Source organism: Chrysemys picta, chromosome 10 (genome assembly GCF_011386835.1).
Source record: "Chrysemys picta bellii isolate R12L10 chromosome 10, ASM1138683v2, whole genome shotgun sequence".
NCBI lineage: Eukaryota > Metazoa > Chordata > Testudines > Emydidae > Chrysemys > Chrysemys picta.
In genome coordinates this window covers 50,429,386-50,450,978 of record NC_088800.1, presented here as the reverse complement: position 1 = coordinate 50,450,978, position 21,593 = coordinate 50,429,386, and the positions used below count along the sequence as shown (strand labels likewise).

General features: G+C 50.7%; 1 protein-coding gene across 8 annotated transcripts in view; it reads left to right on the top strand.

Annotated features, from left to right (window-relative positions):
• The window catches only part of NTN3 (netrin 3), a 102,489-nt gene that overhangs the window by 36,177 nt on the left and 44,719 nt on the right, over positions 1–21,593 (top strand). For 7 of the 8 annotated variants that reach the window (XM_042854161.2, XM_005293131.4, XM_042854159.2 and 4 more), the window contains exons 3-5: positions 2,991–3,179; positions 16,098–16,247; positions 18,262–18,315. In XM_042854161.2, coding sequence (XP_042710095.1) covers positions 2,991–3,179; positions 16,098–16,247; positions 18,262–18,315 — 393 coding nt within the window. The remainder of the gene's footprint in view (positions 1–2,990; positions 3,180–16,097; positions 16,248–18,261; positions 18,316–21,593) is intronic. The other variant, XM_065558668.1, reaches the window with a different exon arrangement.

Sequence of the window (21,593 nt, the reverse complement as noted above, 5' to 3'; positions counted from 1 at the left end):
CCCACACCCCACAACCCAGTGCAAGGTGGGTGGTCCTTTTAAAGGGCCAGACTGGAGGGTGTTGGGGAAGGGGGCTGTGGGGACAGGCCAGGAAGCAGCAAACATAGAGACCTAATTCCCCTTACACTTCAGGGGCCCAATCCTACCCCCATAACAGCAGTAGCAAAACACCCTATTGCCTTTAATAGGGCAGAGCCTAAGGGAGTAGGGTGCTTCCGTGGCTTTTTTTCACATAAAAGGCTCTTCTGGACTTACGGTGGCACAGATCTTGTGACCTGGTGAGGATGGCGCGAGCCCAGAATGAATCCCACCCTGCCTGTGCCCCCAGGAGGGGCAGGGGGGAAGGCTTACAGCTCATGGCCACGGGGCAGATAGGCTGGTCAGAAAGGTGGGACATGCCTCTCAAAGTGAAAGCTGCCAGGGAAGGCTGCAGTTAGGCAATAAAATCTGGTCTCTATTCTCTGACACTGACTCACTAGGTGGCCTTGGGTGAGTCACTTATACCCAGACCCACAAAGTGCCTAACTCCACCAATTCCAATGGGAGTTAGGAGCCTAAATGCCTTTGAGGCACTGGGCTTTAGCCTCTCCATTCCACAATTTCTGCATCTCTAAAATGGGGATAATAATAATGACTTGCTGGGGGGTTATGAGTCTCAAGTAATCAGCAATACAGGCCTGTATGTAGCCCTCTGTAACAGGCAGGTCAGAGCCACAAGCCATGTGTGCAGGGGGCGTACAGGGGTGTTGGCAAGTGGCTTAGTGCCGCGGCCCGGTTCTCCCATTCTGTCCCAGAAGCACACTGTGTGCTGCCACTGGGGTGCTGGGTGCAAAGCAGATTCAGCCTTCTGTTCCGGGGTAGCTCTGTGCCAGGGGCAGTTGCCATCTGTTGGCAGCAAGGGGAGAGATGCTGTGGCAGCAGGATGGCAGGTGCCCAGCTGGCCTTTCCGCTGGGTGTCTCATTCTAACCATCCACTTTGCACTTATCTGTGATTTATGGCAGAACTGGCCTCCTGCCCCCCTCTTCCACATGCCCCAGCTCCTCAGCAGCGACCTTCCCAGCACCCAGCCCAGCGGGGCACAGAGAATATTACACATCTGGAGAACACATGGAGGCAAGCTGATTGTTCCCCTCCCCCGTCTCCTCAGCCATCCCACCAGCAGCGAAGCCATGAGCTAGTCGATGGGCAATGAGACAATGATCACGGCTCCTTGGGGAACTACACTAGACAATAGGTGCTGGGCAGCTGCCTTCTTCTGAACCCTCCTCTGCTCTGTCTGCTGCATAGTCCTTTGTCTGCCAGCACTGCCCTGCCCTCCCCTAGCTCCTCAGAGGCACTCTAGGTTGATTGTTCACCTCTTCCTCCCCCCCGACCCGCAAGTGGAGACAAGTTCCTGTGGGGATTCTGTTTATGGGGGTGTGATGAGGGCCGGCACCTGTTCCTTCCACCCCATGGAGGGGACCTGGGTGAGATCTGGCAGCCGCCGGGGAGGGATTCTTCCCTCTCTCTTCTCTCTGGATTCAAGCTCCATTAGCCCAGGTTCATTGGAGAAAGGCGGGAGGGATGGGGGTGAAGGGTGAGGGGAGGCTGGGAAGAGTTAACTTGGTATGGGGCACCAGAGATATTAAGATTTTGGCTGGATCTCCATGGTGGTGGTGGTGATTTGTATTGTGGTAACACCCAGGAGGCCTAGTTTGGACTAGGCCCCCTTGTGCTAGGTGCTGAACGAACACAGGACAAAAAGACAGTCCCTGCCTTGTATAAGAATACACCAAACTCTCAGAGGAAAGTCTAAGGCAGTCTAGACTGGTGTAGCCTGCAGTGCCTCCTGCCCCTCAGATTGGGCGTTGTACCAACCTAGATGCCCTCCCGGCTCCCTGAGACCTCCTCTGCCCTTAGCATCAGATCTCGATCCTGCTCCGGCTGAAGTCCATGGCAAAGCTCCCATTGACATTTGTGGTGCACACAGAGATGCCCCCTTCCCCCGTACTGCCCAGTGTGTCACTCCTCCTTCCCTCCTCTTTTCCCATTACTTCTGCACTTGGCCCACTGCGCCTAAGCAAGTCTCAGCCGATGGAGCTCAGATATGCTGGATGGAAGACCTGGAGCAACAAAAATAACTAACGGGAGGGTAGATGAATATCTGGATACTCCCGGCTGTAACTTACACCTCCTGATTTCTTGGTGTGTAAATTACATTGATTTAGACTCCCTGACACTGTGATGAGTGGGTGTACAATATGTCCAGGGGAGTCTGCGTGTGACCTACAACACCTTACCTGCAATCCCCTCTGAGTGTGTGTCTGTTCTCTGCAGCGATGGGCCAAAGCCAAAGGTTCAGCGCCTCTCTCTGGTTTGCAAAATGGGAGGGAGGTCTCATGAGAACAGGCTTTCTCCTGGGATTTCTTCTCCAGATTCTGTTCACAGCTGTGGCCTGCAAGGTCATAGACAAGAGCAAAAGGAAAAATAGCATGTGAGTGACGTAGCAGAAGTTTCTGAATGTTTGTTTCCAAGTTAGGGGTGAAGGCTCAGATTGATTTGATCTGAACTAGTTGTCCCAACCTTACTCATTGATCTGTAGCCAATCAACCTACTTCCATTCTGCTCCTGCCTGCATTGCACACGCAGAATTCCTAGGCGATGCAGGCGCCGTGCTTTGGGCTCCTTGGCCCATTCAGTCCTTGGCCTCTCAGCTAAGACTGACCCCACTTATCTCATCGGGGGATTGCACCACCCGAGTACAAGAGCTTGAATCAGGCCTCCCTTTCGAGGCATCTGCGGACATTCTGTGTTGGGTGGCTCACTCCGGCCTCCTCTGGCTTAGTGCCTCGAGTTGAAATTTTGCCAGTGGCTCTGAGTCTGCAGCCTGGCTGGGGCAATCCTCTGAGTGGATCTGGCCCTGGGGTTAGAGGCTGGGTGAGTGAGCTCTTCTCTGGCCCCTGAGCCCTTTTTTCACCTGCTCAGCCTCTTCTCCCCTCTCCTCCCGCAGCCTGCAACTGTAACCTGCATGCCCGGCGCTGCCGCTTCAACATGGAGCTGTACAAACTCTCAGGCAGGAAGAGCGGAGGTGTCTGCCTCAACTGTCGCCACAACACAGCCGGCCGGCACTGCCATTACTGCAAAGAGGGGTTCTACCGGGACATGAGCAAATCCATCAGCGACCGCAAGGCCTGCAAAGGTAAGGAGAGCTGTCAGCATGGGGGACCTGCTCCCCTCAGCCCTCCTCTCCCCCTACGCCCTCTCTCCCAGCCCTTTTCTCCTCTGTTGGCTGCACCATTGCCCTCTCTAAGGGGGCATACCTACTTTTCTCTATTTAATTCCTTCTGAATGCAGCTGTTTGTCCTATATAGCCCCGTAAGTCCTGCTGCCCCTGCCTGGTTCTAAACTCCACTCACTAGGGCAGTCATCTCCCTCTGGCTGCAGGCTGAGGTCTCTGCTGCTTTCCCAATGAGCTGATGGAGCATGAAGGAGAGCAAAAGGGAGACAAATAATAGGTTGGGCTTGTCTTCCTCCCAGCATTTCACTGATGAGAGGTGTGAGTCTCAGCTGCCCAGGCAGCAAGGATGGAATCCATCTGTCCATCGGCTTAATCTGTCTTTCTGATGTCTAATGCACCCATCCTTCATCTTGAAGGGTCCATGCATAGACACACATAGATATCTAAAGCCTTGTCTATATTAGAAAACTTGCACCAAGGTAATCAAATTCATTTAATATTGATCTAGTTACACCAGGGCAAACTGCTAATGTAGATTCACTTAAAAGGATGGAAATTACTTTCGACCTGATTTAGATTAATACGGTCAATTATCACATTGGTTTGAGTGCAACTGGAACTGATTTGGGTGTGTCTATTGTAGGGGGTTGCACTGGTATAACTAGATCCATTTTAGTTCCCCTATTGCAAGTTTTCTAATGTAGATTGATTCTAGGATCTGGTGCTTGAGGGGGGCTGTGCCCCACAGCTCCTGTTAACTGACATTGGAGTGCTCAGCATCACTGAAAATTGGATCAGATCTGCACTGGATTCTGCCCACTGTTGGACCTATCCTCCCCCTGGTTTTTGCTCTCCCCCCACAGCACACTTCCTCTGTGACGCAGCATGACCACAGTCCCCCCAAGGAAAGGAGCACTTCATATAACAGAGCGAGTGACAGTTGTTATCACCTGCGCCATCGCTGAGAATGCTATTTACCTGGGAAGAAATCCTGCCCCCTCTGATGTCAACGCGAGTTTGGCCATTGACTTCAATAGAGCCAGGATTTCTCCCCTGGACTGTGTCTAATGGAGACTGTGAGCTTCTTCAAGAAGGGAGTGGGGCTGCCTTGCTGGCATCAAGAAGACATCTTCTGTGCACAAGCTGGAGAGGCTGCTGGGAGCATACAGGCCTTGTCTTGTCTTTCTTTTCTGCTGTGGAACACTCACCCGCCACTGTCCACCACAGGGCGAGACAGTGGCCAGTACACACTTGGAAGCTAGGTTTAGGGTTCTCTCAGTTCCGGTCATGCCAGTGGGAGCCTTTCCATTGACTTGTTTGGGGCTGGGTTGGGCCCAGGCGATGGGTGAATAAAATAAGTCTCTCCACCCCAGCCCCCAACAAATTTGTGCACCAATCTAGAGCCAACCTCCTCCTTCCCCCCAACAAGAACGGATCCTTTTTGAGGTCTGAGAAAACAGGCCCCTCATTATGGTTCATATTGGTCCTCTGCTACCCTCCTTATGGGTTCTGGAAGCAGACACGCCCAGATACAGAGCCACAAACCAGGCTGGTCGCTCAGGATCTCAAGTCTTGTTTCCCATATGTGAGAGGTGCAGCATATTTAGAAAAGCTTTGGATAGGCATCCAAGCCAGCATGGCTCCAATGGTCTGAGGTTCACCCTACACAAACTAGTAGTTCCCATGAAGAGAGGGAGCTGGGAGAAGCCAGCTCACCACCTCAAGGGACTCCAGCCTGGGAGGTTGGGATCTTCTCTTCTCTCCAACCTTGATGCCTGTGCCAGATCATGGTGGGTGACCATCCATATTGGGAGGGACTTCAGTCCTGACCCAGTCTCATGGTGGGTGCATGCTGATGGGCCAGACAGGTTTGGAGAGGGGATGCAGTGGATCATTTTTCTTATGGGTATTGCAGGTCAAAGGAGTGCCAGACCACAAAATGTTGCTTTTATGTAGGACCTACATATAAACAGTGACAGCTAAAGATTTTGGGGAGAAAGGGGCAGTTTTGCAGCAATAGAATAGGTTTGGAACATAGACATTTGGCCCCTGTTCTTTGGCAGATTAGAACAATTTGAAGGTAGGTAGCTGAGCATGTCGCTTTGTGCTGGGCAAATTGGTAGCCTCTTCATCATCCCTAGTGCATGAATCCCACCCCGTACAAAAATCCCACCCCGCCCTCAGGAAGTGGCACGAATGCGGACGCAAAGAGGAGAGAAAAGTCCCCGTTTTAACAAGTGCCTCATAAAGTGAAAAGCACCAGTGGCAGAAAGCACCGCTGAGTCTGGCGCTGGCACAGAGAGCTGAGACCTGCTTGCAGCCAGGGCATTAGGAATTGAGAACTAATCGTTTTTAATAAGTGGAGCAGCTGAGTTGGCAGGCCCCCCGTGCATGTGTGCCTCACCTCGGCAATCAGCTCTCCCGTGGCTGGGGGATTTCACGCTTGCTCCAGACACCATTGGCCTTTCGGTGACTTGGCTTGGAAATGCTCCCCTTCCTCCCCAGCTGTGGGAGCCAAGTGGGGTACGGTTTATGTCGAGCATCTTGTGCCAGAAGGAAGCTGAGTGTTCTGCTGCGGCGATGGGAGGGAACGTGGCTCATCGGAGCAGGAGCAGTTCCCCAGTGGCTTGTGGTGCACCCCCACTCCGTGATGCTGCCAAGGGGCAATTTTCTTCCTCTGGGAGTACTGCAAGGGACTGAGAGAGCTCTGCAGAACAGCTGAGTAGCTAACCCTGGTCTGATGCTCCTGGGCCATCAATGCCCTGCTATCCCAAGAGATGTGGTGTTGCCCAAGGCGGCTGCAGAATTGGGCTGTAGCTCTGAATCCAAACATGGGGCTGAAGGTGCAGGAGACTTGTCAGTCTTTGGGGTGGGTCTCAGGACCCATTTGGGTGACACCTTTCATAAGAGAGGAACCCCTATGTCTGCTTTGTGGGGGATGGGATATATCCCCTTCTGTTGCACCATTCTCCATTTCCCTCCTCCATCTGAGGGGCTTATGGAAGAGGGGGTGGTTAGATCTCTGCTTTAGGGGCCTTGGCTCCCTGCTGTTCCCCTTCTGCCAACCCCTCTTCATATGGGTGGGGCAAGGGTCAGTCTTGGCTTGGAACATGCTAAGGGCAGTTGCATCTGACGGAGAGACTTGGGATGGAGCAGTGAGGGATGCAAAGGAGGAAAATGTTATCGGCAGAAAAGAAAGAGGAGGAGGAGTAAGGGAGGAGGGCAACGTGGACTATCTGGAAGATGCACATTTCAAACCTCTATACATACAGTCAGTGTCACCCGCCAGGGCCCTGCTGCCAGAGGTCTCCTGCCTGTGGTGGATGTGTGCATAGCATATACACGCCAGGGCACTGGTGCAGGATTCAAAGGCTGGTATTGCGAGTGGTGACGCCCGTGTCTGGATCTTGCTGCATGAGAGCTGGAATGAAAGGGACCCAGTGTCTCTTCCTCGTAGATTTTCATTCCAGTGTCTCCAGTTTTGGGATCTAAACCCAGGTTGCATTGTCTCTGTGGGAGCGTTCCTGCCATCTCCAGACACTGCTCATCGTGCCTCTGGGCTTGCTGCCCTATTGGTCAGGCCATATGGTTTCCCAGGAAACAGCTCTGAGTGCAAAGTATTCCCTAAATATTGCAACCCAGCACAAATGCAGAAGGGCAGGCAGCAGTCTTGTCAGCCTGTGGTTTCTCGAGAAAGCCCTGAGTCATTTCCTCTGGGGGGTAGGGAGGGGATCTGCAGGAACCGTTGCTGCAACACAATCTCCCCAGCTCCTCTGCCACTATTCTCTCCCCCTCCTCTCTCTCTCACACCCGCCCTGTGAAAGTTTTGGTGGTGGCAGTTTGCTGAGGCAGTGCTTTATTCCTGCCTTTGTTTCATCCCTTTGCACACCTGCCCTTGATCTGCTCAGTCAGTACCCAGGCCACTGCTGCTATGCTTCTGACCAGCTCCAGCCAACGCTGTGTCTGACTCCCACGGTGGCCCACTTTTTGCTGGTTGGCTGTTCAGTTCTGCAGAGGCTAGAAAGCAATGCCCTTAGCCTGCCAATCCCTCCAGAATGTGACTTCAAGCTCTCTCTCTGCCTGGCTCCTCAGGCTTCTCTTGCCAGTACGGCAGCTCCTCATGCACGGAGGAGCCATTGTATCAGCCACTTGGTGCTCCCTCTGTAGAACTCCCTGGCCAGTGCTGTCCTGGATGCTGTCCACTGCCGTCACTGCAGACTTGGGCAATGTTAGCTCAGCACCGCAGATACTGGGCCAGATTCTTATCTCTCTTACTCCAGATTTGCACTGTTGTGAATCCACTAGGAGGAGAATCAGGCCTTCTCTTGCCTTAATTACAGGATGTCTTTTATAAATAGCTCTTCCTTTCTTATGGGTCAGAGACTTCTCCCAACTTTTTTGCTACAAGCTGGGCTGGAAGTCTTATGAGTTTGGTTCCAGCTCCATCTGAGCCACTGAGGTCCTCCGAAAGGCCTCTGTCACTTCTGCGGCTGGTCCCAGCCTAAACCAGCAAGAGCAGAGGGAACACTAAATTGGAAAAGGTGGAAGCGAGTTAGCCAACTATTTCCAATCTCCACGGTTCAGTCTGAGGCTTGCACAGAGAGTTGGGTGAGCTCTGATCTTCTCTTGAACCAGTTTGCCCAGCCCTGCTGGAGGTGGCTTGGCATCATCATAACCCGGCACTGTGGAAGCAGAAACTGTTGTTACCCTGCCTATGTTCTTTGCTGGGGATTTTTAGGTGCCTTCCTTGCAGATGTCCTATTTATCCTATGCACCACACGTGTGCGCACACAAACAAGCTGCTGTGGGAGCCCGTCAGACAGACAGGAAGACACTAGACAGTGTGTGTATGTGTGAGTATGAGTATTCAAAGGATCAGGCAGATTTATTTCCACACACTGAGTCGTGGGAGGGACTCTGAGCATTTCCTCCCCTGGCCCTCTTTTGGGCATCTTTATTTTTGGAGCTGAGGGCAGGGTAGCATGAGAGGCCTTGGTCTCCTCCAATGAAGTGTTCCACAGCTTTGACTGCCTAATCCACATGGCAAAAGCAGTAGCTTAAAGTCTGTCGCGACAGTCCCATTCTGATATCCTCACAGAGCGTAATTGCAGAGTATTAAGCTGATGGAAAGTGTCTCCATTCAGAGGCAATTCTGCTGTGATTTTACAGCCAAGCTGCAGCCCGTGATGCACAAAGGAAGCCTGCTCACTTACCCCGTTGCTCCTAGGGACAGATCCTGCAGGGCTCGGTGTGCTGCTGCTGAGGGCCTACAAGCCAGGCAGAAAAGGAGCAGAAGTCGCCTTCTTCCCAGTGGCTTTTGACATTCCCATGTTCCTAGATCCCAGACAGGGATTCTGCTCGCTAATTCAGACCTACCGGGAACACCAGGATTCCTGGCTAGGTGAGAAAGTGATCGGAATCTCTAAACACAGCTTGGCTGCTGCTGTTGTTCTATGGCAAGGAAGGCTACGTTGTTCTAGGAAGAGGAAGGGGATTGAGAGGGGAGAGCTCCAGCATGCAATTCACCAGGAGAGCTCGGCTCAATGACTCTGCACACTCAGCTGAATCTTTACCAGCACTCGCACTCCCGGTATGTGCTGCATGCAAAAGGCAGGTGTTTTGCCAGCTACATTTTTGAGTGAGCTGGAGAGCTGGCAGAATTTGCAAACACTCCCGGAATGTCACAAAGTTAGACAAAGCCAGGGGAACACTTGCATTGGGTCATCCTCTGCTGCATTGTCTGTGTTAAGCGGGAGGCTGGTCTTGTGGTAAAGGCACTCTGCTGTGACCCAGGTGAGTTTGGTCCCATTCCTGGCTCTACCACAGACACCATGGGCAAGTTACTTCATCATTCTGCATCTATAAAATAGGGATCATCCTATTTCCTTTCTCCCACTGTGCTCTATCTTGTCAATTTGAATGGTAAACTCTTTGTAACCAGGATTATCTATGTGGTTATATAGTGCTCAGCACAATGAAAGGGCCCTGGAGGTGTGATCTTAATACATATAATATGGAGCAACATTTCCACCATGGGAACTGTAACATCTCTGCCACACCAACTGCCTACTAATTCTCATGCGGAGCAGCGCAGTTAATGAGCCGCTCTAGCTCAGCCTTGTGCTGAAATGGACACGAGAGCAGGAACCTACTGGGTGCGTTTTGTTTAGTGCACTAACAAGGCTGTTTATAAATTACACCCTGTGCATGGCCAGGGGAAGGCTTCCAGGTGTCAGGAGGCAGGAGTGACCATGGGGCTAGAATTCCTGATTCACTGCCATTTCCATTTGCAAGCCAAGCTTTAGGTATGAGTGAAATGAATCAACTTGATGCACTGCAAGAGGAGTCTATATGGCAGCATTTCAACAACCAGCAATAAAGAAAGCCCAAAATAATAATCAGAATAGGACTACGAGCTATTCTAGCAGGCAAAACTAACTATGCTAGCTGTGGATGAGAACATGATCCAAGAAATTGTCCATAAAAGCAACAGGAAAGATGATTTTTCAAAGGCTTGTCAAATAGCTAAAGCCCAGAGTGCTCAAACGCTTGCAGAAAAGCAAGGCAATCTCCTTGTAGGTACAACATCTGCAGAGCAAACTGCTTCAGACTGGCAAATGCAGTCAAATGGCAATGGCAGAACTGTAGCTTTTCAATTGGGATACTGAGCACAACTAGTGTTATTCCAGGGAAAATATAGAACAAGCTCACTAAGGAAACTGTACAGATATCTGAAGCAAAGCTTGTTTCTTATTCAGGACAGGATATACCAGTGTAAAGGCAAGTAGCTATCACAATTGGTTTTAAAAACCAATACTATTAATAACTGTCCAAATATGAAATGGGGCTGCACTACCTGTGTTAGGACTTAACGCCTGCCAGACTTTGAAGATCTTTAAGTACCACATACACAGAGCACAGACGGTACCTTAGCAGAATTCCCAAGTGTATTACGGAGTCTAGGGTGTTTGGAGGGAGAATTAAGACAGATAAACTAGTAACTCTAGTAATCCATCCACCAACAGACAATGTAAAAACTAAACTTGGTAATATAGAAGAGCCTGGAAAACACAGAACAATTACAGAGTTAAGTCAGTGATTGTAGGTGAAAAGCCAAATAAACTGTGGCTATGCATTAATCCCTGTAATTTAAATAAAGCCATAAAAAGTGAATGTTCTCCAGTGAAAACTGTTGAGGAGTAGCAACTAAGTTCTCAGACACAAAAAATGCTCAGCATTAGGTGCAAAGATATGTTTCTTGGCAAGTGAAGCTAGTCACTAAGTGAGTGACTTCATACAGTGTTCTGGGCCAGATCCTGACATCCAACCAAACTGCAGGCAGCACAGCTCAGGTACCATGATGCACCTCTCTGCTCTCCCTTTGGTCATGGCACTGCCATGTTTAGGGCAGGTTCCCCACACTGCTCCAACATATGCCAGATGCTTACAGTACCAAAGGCAGAAAGTGAGGCTAGAGACTGGCTCAGGCAACATCCTGGCTAGTCCCCCTTTCCGCTGGCCACATGCTCTTGTGCCAGCTGCAGCAGGAAAGAGAAGAGATGCCATAGGAGCCATGACTCTAGCTCTGTGCCGCTCAGAGATCCCCCTTCCTGGTACTGGATGGGCCAGTTCTACAACCAGGATTGGTGGGAAGTGTGGCACAAGGCATGAAGAAACTACACCCAGATTGAAAAAGGGGTAGTCCTGGGGAATGTAGCAAGACCCCAGAGAAGGACTGGTTTCTCCAGCATGGATGCCAATGGACAGGTGATTAAGGACATCGCTTCCAACAAAACCTCAGTTACATAAACCTAAGCAGTTACCAGACATACAAACACAACTTGAAGAAAGACAGAGAAACAGACATGGAGAACTGCTTTCTAGACCGACGGCTGAGCAGCCAGTGCCCCAGCAACACTCGATACTTGCCAGCAAGTTAAAAAACTATGGATTGGATAAGGTAGATAGAAAGCTGGCTAGATCATCGGGCTCAACGGGTAGTGATCAACATCTCGATGTCTAGTTGACAGCCGGTATCAAGCGGAATGCCCCAGGAGTCGATCCTGGGGCCGGTTTTGTTCAACATCTTCATTAATGATCTGGATGATGGGATGAATTGCACCCTCAGGAAGTTCGCGGATGACACTAGGCTGGGGGGAGAGGTAGATACGCTGGAGAGTAGGGATAGAGTCCAGAGTGACATAGACAAATTGGAGGATTGGGCCAAAAGAAATTTGATGAGGTTCAACAAGGACAAGTGCAGAGTCCTGCACTTAGGAAGGAAGAATCCCATGCATTGCTACAGGCTGGGGGCTTATTGGCTAAGCAGCAGTTCTGCAGAAAAGGACCTGGGAATTACAGTGGACGAGCAGCTGGATATGAGTCAGCAGTGTGCCCTCATTGCCAAGAAGGCCCACGGCATGTTGGGCTGCATTAGTAGGAGCATTGCCAGCAGATCAGGGGAAGTGATTATTCCCCTCTATTCTGCACTGGTGAGGACACATCTGGAATATTGTGTCCAGTTTTGGGCCCCCCACTACAGAAAGGTTGTGGACAAATTGGAGAGAATCCAGCGGAGGGCAATGAAAATGATTAGGGGGCTGGGGCACATTCCTTGGAGGAGAGGCTGAGAGAACTGGGCTTATTTAGTCTGCAGAAGAGAAGAGTGAGGGGGGATTGATAGCAGCCTTCAACTACCTGAAGGGGGATTCCAAAGAGGATGGAGCTTGGCTGTTCTCAGTAGTGGCAGGTGACAGAACAAGGAACAATCGTCTCAAGTTGCAGTGGGGGAGGTCTAGGTTGGATATTAGGAAAAACTATTTCACTAGGAGGGTGGTGAAACACTGGAATGGGTTACCTAGGGAGGTGGTGGAATTTCCATCCTTAGAGGTTTTTAAGACAAAGCCCTGGCTGGGATGATTTAATTGGGGTTGGTCCTGCTTTGAGCAGAGGGTTGGACTAGATGACCTCCTGAGGTCTCTTCCAACCCTAATCTTCTATGATACCCCTGCAGCATAGTCACAGTCATGTATTGTACCAACAGGCAGAGATGCCAGAGGAATCATCAAAGTTGTTTAAAACACCTGAGCCATTCCAGGCATCTGTCGAGAGAGGAGATGAAAGTGCCCATTGCTCTAGTCCAGAGAAAGGCAAAGTAGTATTGCTATTAAGAGTCAATAGCCATGGGGTTGGCATGGTGAGTTATACAGTTTGTTGCTCTCTGGCGTCACTTCTGTAGTTGTTGACATCACTCAAGCTCCTAGATTGAGAGACGGCTGATAACTAACCACCTGCATCACATCTATGAGATGTTAACATTCCTGCATCTCAGTCTTGCTGCATAAGACCCCTCTGCCCATGTGGAGGGGCATTTTCCGGCGCTCTGTTGGCGTGGAAGGTGACTGAGTCTCGGTGGGAGTTTCCGGAGTTCTGCCCTCGAGAGTGTGTGTATCATTGCTGTGGCTGCCCCGTGGGAAGTCTGGAGCAGAGTCGAGGCCATGGAAAGGGAGACGGGATGAAGCAGTGAGAGGCATGGACTCAGACATGTCCAGTGAGGTTCAGGGGAAGGTGCTGGGTTGGGTTCAGTGCAAACTGAATCCTCATGTTAAAGAAGCTGTGTGGGCAGGGGCTAGCCAGAGCCATAGACTGAGGTGAGAGCTAGTGTGTGACTGGCTCCAGGGAGCGACTGGCTCTGGGTTACCCCATAGTCCAGCCCAGGGACCTGGTCAGTGTCACACTGCAGATCAGCTCTAGGGGCCCACACAGGATCCCCTAGGACGTGGCCCCAGGGGTCTTCTCAGGGTCTCTGCTGACTCCCTAGTGTTTCGAGGAGAGCTAGTGAAGCTATGGATTGCTAAGTGAGGCATTTCAGGCCCCCACAGTCCTGGCACTAAAGCATGCTAGGGCTGAAGAAAGGCCCTGTGTTTCTGAAGTCCCCTTGCCATGCCAGGACTCCCTCATCTGTTGCCATTTGTTATCACAGCTGAGCCCCCCCAAATACCCTTGCCAGAAACACGTCCATTTCCAATCCCAGCCAAGATCTGATAAGGACCAAAGCATCTGTTCCACATTAGGCACTGCATGCTCTTGTTTCTTGCCGAGCATGAGAAGGCCTGGTGAGCAGGGATGCTGTGCTCTGACGAGATCCCATCTGGTGAAAATTAGGGAAATTATAACATCTTTTGGGGGGGCACAAGGGGAGTTGGTTTTGGTTGGCTTTGGAGTCACGTTTGGCTATTACACTGATGGAAACCTAGACACCTTTCCCAGTTCTTAAACAGCCTGAGTCCTAAGCTGGCTGATGGGACAGTCATCTCCAGGTTTGGCAGCTTCTCTCCCTCCTGCGACTCTCCCATCAAGCACTCACTACAGAATGAGTAAACCTTGTGGCTGTAGGACTGGGACAAGGGAATGAGTCAGTTTTGGTCCTCCCCATGGAGCTGGAGATCAGATGTGCTGGGAAGCACCAAGAAGACCCACTTCAGATTCATCCCATGGCTCTAGAGCCAGAGAGGAAGATGTGAAAGCAAGAACCATGAAGGAATAACTTCACTTCCATCCCCTGGGTATAGCTCCTGGGATGAGGGAGTAAAAGGGAAAGACCCACTCTAAGTCCTTCCAATGAAGACAGGAGACTCAGGAGACCCATGCTCCACCCGACTCTAGCTTATCTGTGTCCTCTGATGAGGGGAGATTGGACTATGGAAGTGTGTGTGTGTGTGTGTGTGTGTGTAAGGTGGAAACTGTATTCCAGTCCTGGTTCTAGCACTCATCCCCTCTGAGAGAGAATCATCCCATCACTATGGAAGAATGAGAAGATGGGTGTCGTTGCTAAGCATGGGTATGATGCAAGCAGCGTTACTGGACTGAAGCTTTCATCCCAGTCCCTCAGCTTCCTCCTTGAGGGCGTCAGTGGTTTGGTTCAGCAAATTCCTGCTGCATCAGCAAAAGTGTTGCAACCTCACGGGTGTTCCATTCATTGCAGTACCTTTCATCCTGTGAGACTGACCCACTGCTCCAGGCTCCAAGACCTCCTCTCTTGCCTCTGTAGACAGAGCGAGGGAGATAGCATAGAGGCCAGGAGTAGCTGGAAGGCAGGAGGGAGGAGTCCAGACCATTGAGCCTAGGAGCAGCACAGCTGTGGTTGCTTACAAGACACTGAGCGACTGGTATGGATGGATCACCAGCGATGACACAGGCGTTGCCTCTCCTCTCCCCTGCTCTGCGCTGCCCCTTTGCCAATACGCTGGGCTCACCACCGGCTGTGGCGCGCACACTCCTCATCTTGCCAACAATAAAAATGAGCAGAGTATTGTAAATGGTTTTCCCTTTTTCTGACACAAACCAGGGTCGCTTTTTACACATTTTTTCCAAGTTAAAAATCCCCTGCTGGAACCCAACCCTTTTATTTCTCTCTCTCTCCTCCTCCTTTTTCCCTCCCTCCCCTCTTTCACAAGGCTGCAATTAGTTACCTTTAATGAGCCTTAACACTCTCTCTTTCACCCTGCCCCCCCCCGCGCCCCCGGCCTGCTCACGATTGGCTAATTGATGGGGCCAGCTGGCTGGAGAGCCCCTGGAAATTCCTCCCAGGTTCCGCAAGGTCCTCTGAAGCAGCTGCAGCTGGGTTCGCCTTAAGGTAGGGAAGGGGGTGGGAGAAATTGGCTGTTCTGATGTCCGAAGCTCAAATGATGGCAGACAGCTGTAAGTGCCGATTCAAACACGCTGAGCTCTAGGGATTGAACCTGAGGAGACTTAACTGAAAAGAGGTCATGCCCTGCTCCAAGCCCTTTATGAAAAGAAACACACAGTAGGAGCATCCTCTGGCCAGATCCCTGTGCTAGGAATGAGATGGGAATTCCAGCTCTATGCTTCTCTGATCCTGGATGCTGCTTCTCTAGTGGACCCTCATCCCGGACTGAGGGGGGTCTACCTTCTCCCATGAGTGAGAAGAGAATTCATTCTCCAGGTTTCAGTCCTGGCCCATCCCACTCTTATCGGTTTCACCCTGCCTTGAGATTCCCATGATGCCACTTGCATTGCTCAAGGCTCTTTCCTCTCAGGAGAATCCTCTGGGGAGTTTCAAAACTCAGTCTCCTTTATATTTTGTCACTGGAGCTAATGTGTTTATCCAAGTGATAGGCTGTTAGCTGTAGTTGGTGCTAGATGTAGTGCAGGCGTGTGTTCTGCAAACTGCTCCTACTTAGTTTTGTCAAGGCACTTCAGTCTTGACTGGCAGCAGCTCCTGCTATTTCAGTTCCACGCCCCATCCAGCTTTGCCAATGCCCCGTAGTCCTACCTTTGTATTCATTATGCAATAAATTAGTGTATGTGCAAACACCCTGTGCAGTATTTACATCACACGCATGCCCTCACTTACACAAATGGGCTCCTGCATGCCAAAGTGTTTGGAGGGGGGCTGTTCTTCGTACAAACACCTGTAGAGAGAATCATTGCCATTTTTCATTAGTCACTGGTCACCATTCATTATTCTTCTGTGTAAAAACTTTAGTCGTCCAATCAGGGATTAGCAACAATACCATTTGATTGAGATGACCAGTCACATGCCACAAATACCAGATCATGAATAGCTAGTTGTGAGCAGCCCTTTGGTTTAAAATTGTTTATCTGAAAGTTTCAGTGAATACATTAAACCCATACACAGAAAATCAGGCTTGGTTAATGAACAGAAAAGAAGGTCTAAATGAGCTGAGTAATACCCCCAGCCAGATTTATGGTGTTTTAACAATATTTTGTTCATTTTCAGTCTGTGTGCAATGGCTATTATCAGAGACATGTCCTGTTCAGCACAGAGGGCTGTGTGTGAAATACATCTATTCCCTTTCTTTTAGCAGCATTTCTCTTTCTCTCTCATTTTCTCAGCTTGTGACTGCCACCCTGTTGGCGCAGCCGGTAAAACCTGCAACCAGACCACCGGACAGTGCCCATGCAAAGATGGTGTGACAGGGCTCACCTGCAATCGCTGTGCCAAGGGCTACCAGCAGAGCCGGTCACCTGTGGCTCCTTGCATCAGTGAGTAATGCTGTCAACAATGCCTAGTTCCAATGTTCGTGTGTTCTAGACCTCCAGTTTCTCCTTCGCCATCTTTACAAGTGCAAGATCATATAGCTATTTTGTTATCTGGGGCTGTGAAGTGCTTCCCTGCTGCCAGGGACTGTGAGATCATTGGCTCTTAGAAACTAAGCAGGGCTGGCATGGGGCAGCAGTTCGGTAGGACCTCTTCAAGGAGCACCACATGCTAGTGGATCCGTACCCTCAGGGGCTCTGCGCTGCTGGAGAACATCTTTTGAATGACCCCGCAGCTATGTGGGAGCTCTGCACAAGAGGATTTCTATCTCTACTCACTTCCTTCTCTTTCATCTAGCTCCCCTGTGGCTGCTGTCTGCACTGGCAGCCAGGCCAGTGTCCCAGCTCCCACAGCTGTGCTGGACTGAAGCTGAACTGGAAGCCTTGGGGAGGCTGTAAGATTCTTTCCATGCTCCTTGCCCCTGGGAGGCCAGCAGTGGGAAGAGATTAAAGGTGGCAGCTGTGTTGTGCTGACGGGAATGGGATGCTCCTAGTTTGGCTCCCTTGCAGAAGCACAACGGGGCAGAGTGGGGACCCCGTAGTGCACAGAGTCAGCTAGCTGGCATCTCTCTCCACCCGCTGATTGCAGTGCTGCAGGGAGCACAGCAATGGCTCTCGGGGCTGAGATGGGCAGCTCTGGTGGTTTCTCTAAAGGTCTCCTGGAAGCTTCCAGTTCCTCTTTATTTCGCATCAGCAACAGCAGAGTGGTCCCAGCAGGATCAGTGGATGCCTGGCCTGGCTCTCTTGTCCAGAGAGCAGCACTGGCTGGGAAGAGGAGGAGATACGTGAGCAGAGAACATCTCTTCCAGAGGTTGGCTGGTGCCAGGGTGTAGGCAGGGAGACAGTGCTGCTGCAGAGGCCAATAGAGAACATGACACAGAACACGCTGGCCTTGTCCCTCACTGCCACTTATATGCAGGGCTCCCAGCATGTCACCCCTCTGCACGGTCTAGGCTAGTTAACCTGGAGCTAGACGGTGCTGTCTGAACACGAGTGACCATGGCATTGGTATTTATAGGATCAGGCTGGTGCACAGTGCTGAGTGCCCTACACCACCATATGGAGTGGGGGTAAATGGGTGAGTCCTGCTCTTGTTCTCAGAACGTCTGTTGTAATAAATCCGTTACCACATAGGACTTCAGGGTTGTGGCTGTGCTGCCAGCTTGGATACTTGAAACTTCATGGCAACTATGGAGACAGAACTTAGAGCCTCATGCTCCTGAAACACAGAATGCCCCCTTTCCAACCACGTGAGCTAAAGGAGAATCTGCTTCCAGCACAGGGCCAGGAACCCTGTTTGAGCAGTTCCGACTCTACCCCCATACAGGCAATGGTAACATATTCACACTGCCCAGCTGATTACAAAAGAGTGGCTTGCTCTGTCTCACTGGATACCGGGCCAAATTCTGCCCCTGGTTGCATCAGTGCAAGTCTGGAGAAGGGCTGCACTGAAGTCAATGTAAAACTCCCATTTTCTTCAATGTTGCCAAGATTCAGTCCTAATTATAGTGGGCCAAATCCCCCCTGGTGTTAACTCCATTGAAATCATCAGAGTTATGCCAGTCTTGGCTCATTGACTTCAGTGGAGTTATTCTAGATTCACCCTGAAAACAGAACCAGCGCCCACTATGAATGAAGCTCGTTAATCCTCTATATGAATCCTTTGGGGGGTGTTTTTCCTGGACTTATCCCCTGGGGAACCCTACGTCTCCCAGGGTTCCCTCCAGCCTCACTGGCAGGGACAACAAGGGGGATGTACTATGATGCACCCCCTCTTAGTGCCCGGCATGTCCCTGTGGCAGAAGCAAAGGAAACCAGCAGGGAGTGCTGCTTTGTCCTTTCTTGCTGCTAGCAATAGACTCTCCACCAGCAGAAGCACGGGAGGGGGTATAGGTTTTGACGAACCCCACTGTTGGAAAGCAAGCACCCTTTCTTAAGAATCTCACCCTTTCTTTTCCAGAGATTCCTGCCATCAACCCAACCTCCGTGGTCACCAGCACAGAAGAGCCAGCAGGTGAGTGCTCTAAATCCTGGGATACAAAAGACATAATAAGAACACTATCTGGGCACCTTGCAGCTATTCCTGTCTAATTGTATTTTCCCTTTGCCATTCCCAGAAGACTCCCCACTTTCCCCTTATTTAAGCGTGCACTGGCATTGAACACCGAATAGTCTCCTCATGCCCAGCTTGGTTGCAGAGAGCAAGCAGCTAGGTCTCCTCCAGTGAAAAATAAAATGTGCAAATGAGGTTTTAAATTATTTTTGGAACCCAACCAAAGAAACTTGACAGGAGTCCTATGAGCCTGCCTGCACTCTGGCCAGGAGCAGCCCACCCCCCTCGAGGGAGGGAACCTAGTGCTTTCTCACACTGGGATTCAGGGGGGGATTGTTTCTTTAATCCTCTCCAAACACAAAAGATTTCCCCTGAGTGCTCTTTGCCTCAGTATCAGCTGCCTCTGGGGAACATGTGGTTTCCAAGTCTGCTGTTCTTGTTCCAACGCTCTCAGGCCATGGCATCTGTCCCACAGCTGTGCCGTCCAGTGGCAGGTTGAGAAATGGGTCAGCTTGCACCACCGGAACACATGTTGAGTTCCCTTTTCAGAACCAGATGGGGCCTGGCCCTCGGATGGGTACCTCCCCCCATCTCTGCACTCCCACACAAGGGCCTGGCATAGTTGCTGTCCTGGCATTCTCCTGAGAGCGGGGAGCTCCTGGCCTGCCTAAGCAGACAGAAAGCATTGCTGGCCACAGCTGATTTCTGAGCATCCCTGAACAGCCATCGTTTGAAATGGAGGACTGGCCTCCTGTTGCTAGCTCTTCCTACAGCTTCCCTCTACCTATCTGCATAGCCTCCTTTCCTCACGGACTGGGCTTGAGCCAGCTAGGACAACAGGGTAATGGTGCACACTTGATGGGAAGGGGAGAGAGAAGCCAAGTGTCAACTGCATAGCGATGGCATGGTAAACCCATAATGTCTCGCAGCCTCTACAGGAGGCTCGGCTCTGAGTTAAGCAGGAGAGGTAACAGGATTGTTACCTATGGGAAACCTAGGAGAGTGCTTTGACAAGGAGAAACAGCTGTCCATCACAGTCCCAGGAGCTATCTAAGAGGAAGGAGCAGGACTGTTTTAATGGAACTCCACCCATCCCTGCAAGATCCTGCGGGCAGGTTAGTGGCACCTCATGGTCCACAAGCCAAAGACTGATGATAGCAAGAGCAAGGCCTTCTGTCCTCAGGCCTCATGACATCATCCTTCAATATGATGGACTCTATCTCCATCGAAGGCCCTGTTCTGAAATCTAGGCCTGGATAGGGTCTCAGATATTGCAGCAGAGGAGATGCTGCTGCAGGGGACCCATCCGCATCGAAGGAGAGGGATTAGAGATAGGATGGCATTGACAGCATTGCTAGCATGGAGGGATGGTGACATGAGCAAAGGCCTGACCTGGTAAATTGTCTCTCAAAGGGGAAGTATCTACAGTCTTTCTCATTAGACATCCAGACAATTCCACTGCTTTGCACTCCCCCGGAGAGGCACAGGTTTGATTTCCAGCTAGTGGCTTGGACTTCCTCAAACTCTTTCAGAAACTGTGCCTCTCAGGTGGGGCAGTACTCAGTCAGGCCAGGCTCCTAGATACCATAGTAATGATTTTGGGATGGAGGGATAGATAGATAGATGTGGTGAATCTTTTTCACAAAGCATGCTGCTATCTCCTTGCAGTGCTGCCATGTTTGTGCCTGAGTCCGGATAAAGAGTCCAGACCGATATAGCAGCCAGCCGACAGTCTTCTGACTAGCTCTACTGCTGGCTGTGACCTGACACATGTGGTTGTGGAAGAGTAAAGCAATCTCTTTGCTTCCCTCATAACTGTGGTAGAGGAGCCACTGTTTTTTAGGTCACATTTTCCCCCCATCCCCATGTAATCCTTCCATCTAATCTGTCTGTCGCCTTTATTTCTGAGGTGTTTATTGCCATAGTTATAGTCTCCAAAGCAACCTCCAACTCACTCTATATCCATCTGTAGTGTTCCTTATTGGCTAGTCAAAGAGCAGGGGAGGAAGGGAGTGTAAGGGTCTCTGACACTTTTTTCTTCTTCCCATCATAGAATCATAGAATCATAGAATATCAGGGTTGGAAGGGACCTCAAGAGGTCATCTAGTCCAACCCCTTGCTCAAAGCAGGACCAATTCCCAACTAAATCATCCCAGCCAGGGCTTTGTCAAGCCGGGCCTTAAAAACCTCCAAGGAAGGAGACTCCACCACCTCCCTAGGTAATGCATTCCAGTGTTTCACCACCCTCCTAGTGAAATAGTTTTTCCTAATATCCAACCTGGACCTCCCCCACTGCAACTTGAGACCATTGCTCCTTGTTCTGTCATCTGCCACCACTGAGAACAGCCGAGCTCCATCCTCTTTGGAACCCCCCTTCAGGTAGTTGAAGGCTGCTATCAAATCCCCCCTCATTCTTCTCTTCTGGAGACTAAACAATCCCAGTTCCCTCGGCCTCTCCTCATAAGTCATGTGCTCCAGACCCCTAATCATTTTTGTTGCCCTCCGTTGGACTCTTTCCAATTTTTCCACATCCTTCTTGTAGTGTGGGGCCCAAAACTGGACACAGTATTCCAGATGAGGCCTCACCAATGTCGAATCATACTACTCCCCTCAAGGTCTTGGTCTTCTCATACACCTCAGCATGAAAATAGCAGACATCCTACCCAGTTTCCACTCCTGGCCGATAGCACACATGGGGATTATGGTGCTAAGATGACACCAAATGCATGTTCCTGCTGCTCAGCACTTCCTCAGGGTCAGCCAGCCATCTTCTCGAGAGCTTCCCCCATAGCTGGCTGAGATCAGGAGACTCCTTGTAATGATCATGTGTTTGGACAAGTCCCTGACAGGGTGGGGTAGCATAGGCTTTCTGCATCATAGCACCTCCATGTTGTCAAGATGCCAGGTTGTCTCATGCCACTTCTGCTTTCCTAGTGTGAATGAGCTCCTATGGACAGGTCATGGCCCCCAAGTACATATGGAGGATGTAGCTCAACAACATGAAGTCTGGAGGTGTAGAACAAAGGGGATCCTTAGTGATCTCTCCCAGCCTCCTCAACCCCCCCTGCCTTACCCAAACTGGGCACACAGTGATCCCCCTACAGCAGATCTCCCCCAGCCCTTTGTGGAGTTAGTAATCTCTGCCCCCCACACCCCAGCACATCTGTGAAGTCGCTTTTTAGTGCTAGGAGTTCTGTTGGAAAGTTGTTGCACGTCTCCCTCTGACATGGGCTCATGTC